The sequence below is a fragment of the Petaurus breviceps genome, unplaced genomic scaffold, assembly GCF_028583685.1.
Source record: "Petaurus breviceps papuanus isolate PSGF00001 unplaced genomic scaffold, PetGlider_PUasm1.0 688, whole genome shotgun sequence".
Classification (NCBI taxonomy): Eukaryota; Metazoa; Chordata; class Mammalia; order Diprotodontia; family Petauridae; genus Petaurus; species Petaurus breviceps.
In genome coordinates, this window is record NW_027186457.1 from 13,972,692 (window position 1) to 13,986,441 (window position 13,750).

The 13,750-nt window shown below is 34.4% G+C and overlaps 1 protein-coding gene across 4 annotated transcripts in view; it reads left to right on the forward strand.

Annotated features, from left to right (window-relative positions):
* U2SURP (U2 snRNP associated SURP domain containing) overlaps positions 1 to 13,750 on the forward strand; it is a 105,264-nt gene that overhangs the window by 33,205 nt on the left and 58,309 nt on the right. For 2 of the 4 annotated variants that reach the window (XM_069104695.1, XM_069104693.1), the window contains exons 3-13: positions 686 to 817; positions 3,125 to 3,223; positions 3,574 to 3,688; positions 6,547 to 6,680; positions 7,831 to 7,898; positions 8,533 to 8,627; positions 8,721 to 8,756; positions 8,847 to 8,929; positions 10,259 to 10,424; positions 10,586 to 10,797; positions 11,763 to 11,806. In XM_069104695.1, the coding sequence (XP_068960796.1) occupies positions 686 to 817; positions 3,125 to 3,223; positions 3,574 to 3,688; positions 6,547 to 6,680; positions 7,831 to 7,898; positions 8,533 to 8,627; positions 8,721 to 8,756; positions 8,847 to 8,929; positions 10,259 to 10,424; positions 10,586 to 10,797; positions 11,763 to 11,806 (1,184 nt within the window). Of the gene's footprint in view, positions 1 to 685; positions 818 to 3,124; positions 3,224 to 3,573; positions 3,689 to 6,546; positions 6,681 to 7,830; positions 7,899 to 8,532; positions 8,628 to 8,720; positions 8,757 to 8,846; positions 8,930 to 10,258; positions 10,425 to 10,585; positions 10,798 to 11,762; positions 11,807 to 13,750 lie in introns of those variants that run through there. The other 2 variants (XM_069104694.1, XM_069104696.1) reach the window with 2 other exon arrangements.

A 13,750-nucleotide genomic window follows, 5' to 3' on the forward strand; every position in this document is an offset into this window, starting at 1 on the left:
TGACAAAGTCAAGATTTGAACTCAGATCTTCCAGATCCAGTATGATTTTCCACTATACTACACTATTCTTTGCCGTATAGCTTTTAAGAATAGTTTTGAATATTGCATCTATATTGATTTTCATAATTTAGTGTTGTTTAAGGCAAGGAAATAAATGCTTAGTTTATATGGATTCACTAATCTAAAAGTTATTAGAAGTAAGCATTTCAAAAAAATCACAGGACAGGCAGTGTATCAGAGTGGAGAAAGATCTAACTTAGACTCACAGGTCTGACCTACAAAAGTCATGGATGGTAAGTGAAAACAAGGAAGTGTCATGAAATAAATATTAAATAATGTGAATTTTGGGAAACCAATTCTAGCCTGCAAAATACTATTATTTTAAAATTTTGAGCATATGACCCTTTTTTACATAGAAAGGTTTCCTCTTTTAGTATATATACGTTGTGAAACCTGAATCATATCCAATCTTATGATTTATGTAAAGTGAATTATAAGAAGGAAGGGACAAACAGAAGGGACTGTCAGTAGACAGTCTTCTTCCTCAAAGTAGCAACTTTTAATCTTCTAATAGGACCTACTGATTTATACTTTTTCATATCTAGTTTTTAAGGAAAAATATCTTCGGGAGACTGGGACTATATAATCTTAAGATATCATTTTTTTTGCTTTTTTTTTCCTGAAGATGGATGCAGCTGGACCCTCAGATACAGATATGCCAAGTCGGACACGACCTAAGAGCCCAAGGAAGCACAATTATAGGACAGAAAGTACCCGTGAGAACCTTTGTGATTCTCCGCATCAAAATCTGTCAAGGGTGAGTTAGGAAAAAAATAATTTGAGTGTAACATTTGCTCTGTGTTTTAGTATTGGTGGTTTATTCTTTATGCTGTTCAACTATTAAATTTCAAACATGTGTCTCAGTCTTGTTTCATTTAAAAATGTGTGATTCTAACTTTCATTAATATATTCTGTTTTGAAAAGAGTAATATTTTGCTTAAATTAACTTCTTAACATTAACTGGAGCTTTTCAATTTTAATTTCTGGTGAAATGTTAAGGATAAAATTTTGAGTTATTTGAAATATAAATTTTAACAAACTTTTACCTTATACAGATAGTTTCGGGGCCATTCCTTATCCTTAAAGAAAACAAATGAGAACTCTTGCCTCCTTTTTCTTCCTGATCTAATTAACTTGTAGAACATGTGTCCAAAAACCAACTTTATTTATGGTTGGCCTTTCAAATGATATGTCATTGTGCTTTCAAGGCTTTTTAAAAATAATCTTGAAATCACTTTTGATTAGGTGTAAACTGTCATGTTGTGTGTAGCTCTGTACCAAAAAGTTTCATGCAGAAGTAAAAAACAAACGCTTCCCCCTTCAACTACCTAGATCTCTTTTCTTCTTTAGAAATTACAGTCTAAGATAGGAAGGTATAAGTACAATAAAAGAATGGTCACATTATAGATAGCAAACTAGTTGTTCAAGAGTAAGTGTAATTTGGGGATAAGAAGCAAATATATATTTGGAGTACAGATCAAGGCGAGTATCTTCTCCTTGCCTATTTAGATCAAGTAACAGAAAAGTAATAAATTCTCTTGTGATTAATCTGGGAAGACTTCAGAATGATATTTTGAAGAATATATAAATCCAGAGGATAACAGCCTATGGAATATGTCTCAGAAGTGGTTTGAAAGATGATTTTTTAGTATCTTCGTTGGGCCTACCTCTCTTGATGCCTCTAGATGATAAGATCAAGCTTCTCAAAGACAGTCAGCAGAGGGTAAACCTGTTCTCCTAAGCTGGAAAAGCATTCAGTGAGGGTCTTTTATTGGATTGCATATGTCACTGTATCACAACAAAAGCATTATCCCTATTTTGCAAATAAAAAGATTGAGGCTTGAAGTGGTTATTTGATTGCTCTATATAATCACACCATTAATGAATATTAGAACTTTGATTCAAACTCTGGTTTAAGAATTTCATGTCCTGTACTTTCTCCACAAAATTTATCTTGTTCTTTTACTAGGATTACTCTTTTATGAAAGACATACTTTAGATAGATTTGCCTGTTTTTAAATATACAGATTATACTACCAATTTAAGTATTTACAAGATAATTTATGATAATGTTAGGTACCCATATATCAAGTCAGTGGAATAATAGCGCCCTATATAATTGGATGATTTAATAAAGGACAGTGCTTAGTAAACAAATTTGTATTAGTGATTAAGTATTTTGATTCCCTGTAACTGAGACATTTCATCCAGAGATAAAAATGATATAGCTTTAAATGATTCTGACTTTAAAAAACTATGTGGTTGGTTTAGTCACTTTATGATAATATAGATGTTTAAATGGAAAGTTTATCTTTAAGTAGTTATGAAAAAATTGCAGTATTTCAAATTGTAATTTAAAAAAGTTTTTAAATGAATTTTTGATAGATTTTTTTTGCATCATCCTCTCAGCCATCCCATAGAGCAAATGCTGTTTTTTAAAAGACAAAAAAAGAGGAAAAAAGTCAGCATAACTGAGCAATACATTGAAAAATGTACTGAATACATGTTCAGTGTACTGCATTTGTAGATCTCTTACCTCTGCTAAAGGAATGTGTGTGAGTGTGTTCTCATTTTTCTTTTTAACCATATCATAAAATTTCATTATAGAGTTCTTTTAGGTCTATGAATGTAAGAGGTAGGGGTGCCCTGCCTAAATGTTTACTCCCTTTCTAGAATTTCAAATTGATGATATAAAATGAAGAACCTATTTTGTGATATTTGAAACATTAACATAGGAAAGGTTTTAAATTTTGTTTTCATTCCCTCCTGTTTATAATTTCATCATTCCTTCTTGTCCTTCCCCTGTCACTCCTGTTGCATCTTGCAGAGGGTCCTCTTCCTTCCCACTGCCTTTTGGCAGGTGAAGGGAAAGACCAGAGAGAAGCACTTGTGCCTTGGGTCTGTCTATTGGTGCTCTTCCTAGCACAGAGAATCTTGTCCCCTGGTGTGGGGCAGGGAGGCCTTGCTTGCTTGGAGCCTTCTTTGGAACTTAGACATAAGTTCTGAAAAGAGGTATTTTAAGAATTGTTTACATAAACATTTGAACTTGCTTTTCTTTTCATAGCCACTTCTGGAGAACAAGCTCAAAGCTTTTAGCATCGGGAAGATGAGTGCAGCTAAAAGGACTTTGAGCAAGAAGGAACAAGAAGAACTGAAGAAGAAGGTAACCTGTCCTCCCTTCTCTTTTGCCTGATCTCTCTACTGTGACTGTGGTGCTTCTAAGGGTGGTGAGCTCAAGCGCTGCAGTTGGGGCATATCTAAAAATACATTTTATTCAGTATAGAAAAACAGTTTACATCGGTAACTGAAAGCATTCTTTTATTCCCAAGATGAGATTTGCCTAGCTAATAATAACTTTTGTAGCTTCGCGTTGTGGATGGATAGACATTATTTTGCCTTCTGAGGATGGAAGATTTCATCTGCTGGTGTATACCTGGATGACTTGATTTATAGTAGGAAAGTCACACACTAGACTGTTAGTAACACCCTAAATTGTTAAATCTGCTTGTTTAGGAGGATGAGAAGGCAGCTGCTGAGATTTATGAAGAGTTCCTGGCTGCTTTTGAAGGCAGTGATGGTAATAAAGTGAAGACATTTGTGAGAGGCGGTGTGGTTAATGCTGCTAAAGGTAAGTTTGAGTATAGTAGCGTCTTCATAATAGATTTTGTAGTCATAGTAGTTTTTGCTTAGGTAGCTCAGAACTAAAATGGGAATGCTTTTTCAACTTAAGATTTTTATGAGTTGCCCAGGGGCACTGAGAAGGATATGTGCCTTATCATAAATATGTGCCCAGGGTAGAACTTGGGCCTAAGCCTTCCTAACTCCAAGTCCAACTTTTTAGCTACATTGCCTTTTTCTTTAAAAAAAAAAAAAAGATAGGGGTGGCTAGGTGACTCAGTGAATAGAGCACCAGCCCTGGAGTCAGGAGGATCCAAGTTCAAATTCAACCTCAGGCACTTATAACTTACTAGCCATGTGACCCTGGGCAAGTCACTCAACCCCAATTGCACTACCGTTCCCCCTCCAAAAAACCAACCCCTCCCTCCCAAAAGTATAGTATTATTATAGATTGGCTTTGTATTAAATCTGAGAGTTCTCTGTTTAACACAGATAATTTTTCTTGAGAGTAAAAGCATAAAATGTTAAAACCAGAATAACCTTGGAAATGTCTAAAGCCTACAACAGGAAGGCACAACAACTTACTTGCTTCAGTACTCAATAGATGGGTTTTCCTTGGTGCTTTCCAGATCACAGTCCCTCTGTGCCTTAGTAAATAGTCTTTTTTTTTTTTTTTTAAAGCAATCGGGGTTAAGTAACTTGCTCAAGGTTACACGGCCAGTTATTTCTGGGTGTGGTGCTGAGTATCTGAGCCTGGATTTGATCCAGGTCATCCCGACACTGGAGCCAGTGCTCTTACTCGCTGAGCCACCTGGCCGCCCCTAAGCAATTGGGGTTAAGTAACTTGCTCAAGGTTACACGGCCAGGTGTTTCTGGGTGGGTGCTAAGTGTCTGAGCCCGGGATTCGATCTCCAGGTCTTCTCAACACTGGAGCTGGTGCTCTTACTTGCTGTGCTACCTGGCTGCCCCCTTAGTAAATAGTCTTAAGCTGAGGTGGCTGAAGAAAATTCATTCAGTGCTCATGAGCCTCTTCTGACTTCTCTGGGCTAGTCCTCTGATGAAAAACACAGTCCAACCTCAACTGTCTTTATGTAAAGCCTTTTAAAGTTTGCAGTGACTTAGCAAAGCTTGTGTCTATAGCCTTCAAGGACCCAGGATCATGTAAATACCATGAAAAAAGATCAGAGGAGGACTTTAGTGAAAGTACATGTTCAGTTTACAAAATACTTCCCTCACAACTGGTATAATCCTCATTTTAGAGATAAAATAAAACAACTGAGACTCATTGAAATCGGGTGACTTGTTCAAGGCCACATAATCACTGGTTAGTTGCAGTTTGACTCTGCATGAGGAGATAGCCATGGCAAATGAAATACAGTCATAGCATAACTTTTGTTTTAGCTTTCCCACATTTATTGTTTTAAATGAACGGATCATGAGTAATTTCAGATTTATCTCAAGGTATGAAATTGAAAGGAACACATGGTATAATCCTGCTAACTTTACATTATTCTTTGCAGTTGTGAAAAGGGGTCATTGAATTCCATAAATAAACTCCAGGCTTCATTCATACATGAATTTTTGTTTTTCCTTCTATATTTTCTGGGAGAGGTAACAAATGGAGAAAATTTCTAATTAGAATTTCCTTCTACCCTCTAGTACCCTCTAGTGGATTTGCTAATAATAAAAAAAGGAAATGGGAGAAGTATAGACAGTAAAAAAAAGGAAAAAAACCTCATGATCCACTTACTATTTTAGTACCTTTTTGTTTGAACATTTCAAAAGTTCTCTGTAAATTTTTTTTTTGCTTTTTTTGGAGGGAGGAGGGCAGGGCAATTGGGTTAAGTGACTTGCATAAGGTCACATGGCTAGAAAGTGTTATGTGTCTGGGGCTGGATTTGAACTCAGGTCCTCCTGACTCCAGGACTGTTGCTCTATTCACTGCACCACCAAGCCACCCCTCTGTAAATATTTAATAGAGAGATTTAGGGTGGTTAAACTGGCAAAGTCTGACCTATTTAAGGTTGGTATTCAAGACTGAACACAGTCTTAATTTCTGCCTTTTAATTCTTACCTCACACTATTTCCCTTCAGGAGCTCAATGCTCTAGCCATGCTGGTTTATTTACCATTCCCAAAACATGTTGAGTGCTTTAATGCCCCTTGTCCATCAGTTTGCAAAGCTCTGCAAATTAAAATTCTTTTTTTACTGAACTCAAATAATACTTTCCTTGTGTGCTTTTTTTTTTTTTTTACTTCCCCTACCACACTAGTCAGATGTGATCCTTTTTTTTGGGGGGGGGAATATTAAATTTTTGGTATTTCTTGTTCACCTTCATATTTATCTTTGTGTTATAATGTATATCTCTTATTCTTCTTACTAGATTGCAAATTCCTTGAGGACAAGGACTGTCTTATTTTTGTATCAACTCCACCATCTCCATCTCTCCCCCCCTACCCCTCCAAACTCCCATCCCAGTCACCTAGCACTGAACCTTGGACATTGTATATGCCAATCAGTGTTAATGAAATTGGAATTTATGTTGTAATCAGTATAGGTGGGCGAGCAGTGCTTATTAAAGTTAAGCAATTTTACTCTTGCAGCATCAGTAGAGTGATTATGAGCAAGCAACACATATAAGATATACATATTATATATGTGTGTATATTTATATCTATATCTCTGGGCTTTAACCAATTTTATTCACCTTTGGCAGATGTGCCAGAAGTCATTTTTTGTCCTCTCAGCCATTATCTCCCACCTGGCACAATGCTTAGCACATAGTTGGTACTTAAATGCTTGTTTATTTTAAAAATGGGTTTGAAACTTAATATATTGTAAGCATTATCCCAATTTCTTAAATTATAGAAGAACATGAAACAGATGAAAAACGAGGCAAAATCTACAAGCCATCCTCACGATTTGCAGATCAAAAGAATGCACCCAATCAGTCCTCTAATGAAAGACCACCATCCCTTCTTGTGATAGAAACCAAAAAACCTGTAAGTCATACTCAGAAATCACTGAACTTTCATGTCTATGTGGATGACCTTGCTGAGAGTACTTTCTGTACTTCCACTGTAAGCAGGACTTTGGTATTTTTTTTGGAGGTGGTGAGTTTTGGCGTTTTCTAACCCAATAGCATTCACATTCAGAAGATTGTAATATATCAGCACATGGCACATGACCACTGACAGGCTTTAAGTTTTAAACAGTTTCTTCTTTTGCTTCCTTTAGGTATACTGCTATGGCACAAGAATTTGCATTTTTCTTCAAAATGTTCATACATTTGATACTAACCCAGTAGTTGGTGCTTCAGTTAGTGTATGTTAAGAAAACTTGGTTGCAGCTTAAAATATACCCACAAGTTATGGTTATATTTTAAACGAACATACCATATGTTTTACATATAAATGAGCATTGTGCCCTTTGAAGTCAACTTAGGGGGCATAATACACTTACTCTAATAGCTCCCATTATTCATAATGTTTTTGAGATTCCTCATATGGGATATTCTTCAGAGTCTGTACACATTCTTTTGAACATATATAACATTAGTAGTCTTTATCCTTTTGAGGATAGTTTTGGAAACAGCCAAAAGTCACCTGGAGCCAAGTCCAATGAATAAATGGAGTGATCAGACAGAGTATAAATATATTCTTTTGGTCAAAAAGAAGATACCAGGATAAAGTAATGAGACTGATTTTTTTTTCTTATATTTTAGTTCCCTTTTTTACCTTCTAAACTGGCTTTGAAGGCAGTTGTAAGAATTGATGCAAAAATATATTAAGCAGTATCTTTTGGATAAGTGTATAATCTCCCACAGTGACTGCTTTGGATCACAATACTTATTTAGATGTATGAGTTTTTGTATGTTTCTTAAAAATAGCAAAATGCTTCAGGTATATTGGGCTAAAATTTTTCTTTTACCTCATTATTTCGAGGATAGTGCCAAAATTGCTTTTTTTTTAGATATAAGATATTTGACAGTATGATAAGCTTTATTTTTACCAGCATCATCTTATTATTGAGTGACATTAAAGAAATCAGTGGCCAAGAGGTAAATATGGTTTAGAAATGGTGTAATTATTGAACCATTCGTTTTGTTAAACCTTCCGTTTTCTGAAGCATAACTTGTCATGTCCTTCATAGCCACTGAAGAAGGGGGAGAAAGAAAAGAAAAAGAGCAATCTGGAACTCTTCAAAGAAGAACTAAAACAGTAAGTTTTACAGTGTGGAGAATAAGGGTGCCAGGCCAGACCCATACAGTGTGCCTGTTAGTTATTACCAGCTATTGTGTCATTAGGGTGTTTTTCTTTTAAGATTTTATGATTATGTTTTGTGGGGCAGGGTTTGAAAATGAACTTATAATAAAATTCACAGTCATGCCTCTTGGTAATTTTCCCATATGTGGGTTGAATTAAAATGCTTTATCTAATGGCCGGAGTCCTGTTTGCAGTGGAAAAATATATTCCTCTTGAGGAAAAAAATAGGAGAGGACCCGATAAATTCTCAATAGTTGTAACTTAATTTCCTCCCCATTAAATGTAATAATTTAAAAGAAATACTTTAAAAATAATTCTTCTGTCTCAGGCTTGGTATTAGTAGTATAATAGGCATAAGTTGCCTTTGTACTTTAACTAAGGGATTGAATTTTATCTGGGCTGTCTTGTATGGCAGATGTAGTTTGTAATCAAGTTCTTTTATTCCTAAAAGTAATAAATATGACTGCCAGCATGAAAGAAATAAAAATCACCTGATTTGAATATAGTATATGCGTAATTTTTTTTTACTCAGAATCACTAGGATCATATTTTTTGACTCATTGCTAGTGATTTAAAATATTTTCAACAGAATTCAAGAAGAGCGTGATGAAAGACATAAAACGAAAGGCAGGCTGAGTCGTTTTGAACCCCCTCAGTCAGATTCAGATGGTCAGCGTCGTTCTAGTAAGTAACATTTATTTTAAGGAGTGTCTTTGATGAAATAATAATGGAATTAAAGGGAAGGATGTCTTATTTTGTTTATTTTTTTTTTTTTAGTGGACGCGCCTTCCCGAAGAAATAGATCATCTGGTGGTAATATAGTTTCTTGCTCTTTAACATGGTACAAATTCTGAACAGTGTTTTTATTCTGAGGGTTACAATCCTTGTTCTTTTTTGTTCTAGTTCTTGATGACTATGCGCCTGGCTCGCATGATGTGGGGGATCCAAGTACTACAAATTTATACCTTGGAAACATTAACCCCCAGGTAATAATATAGATCTAAGCAGAATATTACTGCATATTTCTTTCTGGAAGAAAACAGTCTAAAAAAGTAGATTGGTAACCTTTGAGGCAATTAACTTCCATACTGTAGAGTATCATTGAAATATGTGCTTAAAGAATTTAAAATTGTCAGGTGACAAATCACTTTTTATTATGAGCATAGTGATATCACTGGTCTTCTTTGAAAAGGAAGGACTAGCAACAATGGCTTTTCTAATAGATTTTCATTGATATTTGTTTGAAGAACTTTTTTTTAGCCCTATTACTAAGAGAAAAGATATTTTACAAGCCATTGCTTATGACCTCTAGTAATAGTGATTTATTCTTTAGGTGTCAAGGAGTAATCCTAGGTCCCCTTTCTAAGTGTCCTTTTGTTCTCCTTTCCACCTTAAGCATGTTTTCTGCTGTCTATGTAATTTTCTATAACAAACACCATAGGAACATCTTGCATCTTGTCTGTAACACAATGGAATAGATATCAGTAAATAATTTCATTGCACATTCCAAGAGTGCCCGTGTTCATTTATTGTATTAAAAATTGCTATAGTAAGCAGACCATTAATTTGGAATTGGATATACTTGCAGCTATATTCTGTCTTAAGATTTCTTCACGAAATTGGAACATTATGATCGAACTCCACTATGAACAAACTTGTTAGCACATTATTTGGCCGATTGTCTTTTATGTTTTGTCCAACTAGCTCTATCCTACCTGTACTTTTGAGTTGTAGAGAAATAAAGGATATTCTGTACATTTTGCCTCCTATAGTATACTTGTCACTTTCCTTTCCTCTATTTGTTGATGTTCATATTTTAGAGTATTAATTTATGAAAGGGAAAAAAATATGAGGTTTTTCTAGGTCTGCTTTCTAAGCATCTTTTTCTCTTTTCCACCTTAAACAGCCTAAATAACTCTACCATAAAAATACAGCTTTAATTCCTAAGGCATCTACTAAAATAAAATAACTTCCTCCTCTAGAAGTTTGAAAGAAGGAAAGTGGGTAGGGATGAAGGAATAAATAAAGTAGTTTGCTTTCTTGCCTTTATTCTGTAAATTCTGTTGACTTTTTTCCCCACTAAGTCAGAGCTGGACTCTGTAATAACTCTATATTGTGATCTTACAGATTGAGAATGTGATTTTTAATAGTTCATTGGTGAAATTCATTCATAATGAAATTGTTTCAGTGTCCCTTGAAGGTTCATTGTAACAATTTGACCCATTCGAAGTAAATTACAAATTCTATTTTAAAAATTCGTAAGTATGAATTAATGAGTTTTAATTTGAATAAAAGTGTGTATTCATCTTGTTTAGATGAATGAAGAAATGTTATGCCAGGAATTTGGGAGGTTTGGACCATTAGCCAGTGTCAAAATTATGTGGCCAAGAACAGACGAGGAAAGAGCAAGAGAAAGAAATTGTGGTTTTGTGGCCTTCATGAATAGAAGAGATGCTGAGAGAGCTTTGAAAAACTTAAATGGTAAGCATCACTGATCTGCCCAGAAGCCTTAGAATCTTTTCACCGTTTGAAATGTAGTTTTAAATTTAAAAATAAACTTTAAAAAATCCAAATGCAATTTAAAATATCAGGTTTTGTTTATAAGCCAAATATTTGGTGAAGTAACTCTTTCTTTATTGTAGGAAAGATGATCATGTCCTTTGAAATGAAACTAGGGTGGGGCAAAGCTGTACCTATTCCACCACATCCAATATACATTCCACCTTCTATGATGGAACACACTCTTCCTCCCCCACCATCCGGCCTGCCTTTCAATGCTCAGCCTAGAGAGAGATTAAAGAATCCCAATGCTCCAATGTTACCTCCACCTAAAAGCAAGGAGGATTTTGAGAAGGTAATTTTAAAAATGTACATAGGGCCGCATCTAATTTGTAAATACTAAATCTTATGGTAGTTTTTCTTTTCTACAATTTTATAGAATTGTGTGTGCTTATCTGTTTGGTAACCCTTAAAGATACATATAGTCTGTTCCCTGCCTTAGCCCATGAAACCCCAGTATTGAAATGAGGCCTCAGGAATATCAGGCCATATTTTTGTTATTGTCACTCCTTTAAATTTAGTTATGCTTTTCCAATTTTTAGTTATTTTTTCTCCCTCCTTATTCCCTGTTGTTTCAGGTTTATTATTTAGGTGCTAGTTTTGCAGTTAAATTCATTTTGTTTTAAGAAACTTCTACTTTGTAATCAGTTGGTTTAGTTTTCAATTAGAATTACCTCCTAAATAGTTGATTTGTTTAGATGGCAACTAGCTGACGTAATGTTTAAGGACCAACTAGGTGTCAGAATTTTTAGGGTATGTGTGGTTTGTTAAAGCAACTAACTATAGTAAAAACATACTAAAGGGTGAGTATTCTTTACTTTTTTATAAACATAAAACCAACTTAATTTACAGTTGTAAGAATTTGTTGGTTCTTTAATGAATTACACTTAAAATGACAGGGCTGGTTTTAAAGGCTTGGGAACAAAGTAGTAAACTTGTACGGTCCAAGGCAAACAGTTAATGATTTCACAAATTAAAATCCTTATCTTAGACTTCTCAGTGTAGTACCGATTCCGGGCATTGATGTGCATTCTGGCAGGAATGTTCTGATTCTTGGCATTTAGTGAACATTCATGGTTCACTGAACACATCCATTTGCATATATGTAATTGCTTAGTGTATAACTTCACAGCAGTGATTGCCTGCAAAACTTATGATTAGATGTGTAGTATTTTCAATGCATATGTATATTTTTGCTTGTTACTTGTTAACAATACTCACATATTCTATGTTTATTATCTGATGTGACTTCATATACAGACTCTGTCGCAAGCCATAGTCAAAGTGGTTATCCCAACAGAAAGGTACATGTTTTTCTTTATTATTACTGATCTAAATATAGAAAATATCCCCTTCTGAATTAAAAAAATGGTGTTGAGGAAAAGGTAATGGCTTGACTGAGCAATGGTTCTTTCCTCTTACTTGTGGGGGAGAATTGGGAATTTTACTAATTCATAATTTATATTTTGCAATTTTATGTCACTACTTTTCTTCCTTTTTAGTATAATATACAGAATTATAGTTTTTGTAGAGTAGGATGTGGTTATTTTCATTTGAAAATGATAGTCAAATGGTATGAAGACTAAATCTTTAATGGGCTTTTTGCATACTGTGGATGCTTTAGATTGTATTATGTTTTCTACCTCATGTGTCACAACTTTCTGTAATTCTCTGAATTATATGCATTTAATGTGCAATCTTGGTTGAGAAGAGTTTGGTAGACTTAAAGATTTATTTTGTAGATCTTTAAATGATTTAAAAAAAAATCTCATTCTTGAACACTGTACAGGGGAAGCAATTCTTCACTGTGAAAGATAGTTGAGTTTCTTTGTTTTTCTTCTCCCCCCCCCCCCCCCCTTTTCTCTTTATAAAGATAGTGTTTAATTAAAAGCAGAGGCGTTTCTCTAGGTATGCTCTTGCTCAGTCAAGCTAAGCCTTTTCCCAAACACAGGAACACAACACTGGTTGGATAATAAATGAACACAAAAGAATACCAAATTCTCTTTGACATTGGCCTTGGTGAGCAACACCAGCTGAACTGTCTGCGGCAGCGGGGGACCAGGAAAACATCATGGGATGGATTGGGAAAGTATACAGTTTTTGACCAGACATTGGTACGATCGACTCCAATAAATGTGGTTTTATTATAACTGAGAGACATTTTTATTTTTTTGTTGCCCAGAGTAAGATAATTGACATTTTTAAATAATGCACTTTAAAAAACTATCATCTTTTTGTACTACACTGTTTTCATTCTATTGTAAAACAGTCCCTTTTTAAAAAAATAATAAGAGCACTAGTTTTTTAAAAAACACAACTTTTAGGGCAAGGAGCTTGAGTAAAGCTAGTGCCAGGAGGAGCTAATTTTCATATTTAGGGTGTTTTTTTAAAAGTTACATTACTTAAATGAAAGCAGTTTAAATTTTTGATCATAAATGTTTAGATATTTATTAAAGTTGCAAGCCTATTTGAAACTAGTTTTTCATGTTATTTAGCATTCAAAGAGAAGTCTTTTTGCTTTTTGTAGCATTTCAAAAAGCTTACAGAAAGGAGTATCTTTGTGTATGGCTTAGTTTATTTCTTTAAAAAAATCTAATCTGTTGAGTGTAGTTTTGGTGAAAAAGTCTCAAGTTTCATTATTAGTAATAAGCCCCTAGTTTAAAGTTAATAAGCCTGTTAGTTTTCTGGATGTGTAGACCATATTTGAACATTTGATGATGGGAATCACATTTCCCATCTCCTTAAGATGGCTACTAGTGCAGGACCCTTAGAAATTGAATTATAATTTCATTATCATTTCCCTCTACTACCCCTGCCCAAAAGAATACCATAACTATATGAATATGGACAATATTCTCAGTACTTGAACTTAGAACTACATGTTCTTGCAGGGTTCTTGTTCTTGTAAAGAAGTAAATACTTAGGCACAGAAAAATAACTTATAGGCTAGGTCATGAACCTAAGGGGTGCTTGGGGTTATTTGTTTTAATTGTGAAAGCCAAAACATTGTAGTAGCAGTTAAAAATCTAGATAGTCAACCCTTTCCTTAGTTTAAAATATTTTATAGATTAGAAATTTTTTCCTTTTAGTCTTAAATTAATTTTTTTTTTACTTTTGTAGATGTTTTAGTGTCCAGTTAAGTAGGTTTGTTTGAGAAATGTGAGAAATTAAGCAATAAAATTTTATCTCTTGGTGATTAATTATATACTCTGAAGCAGGGTAATGATATAAAGCCATATAAATTGATA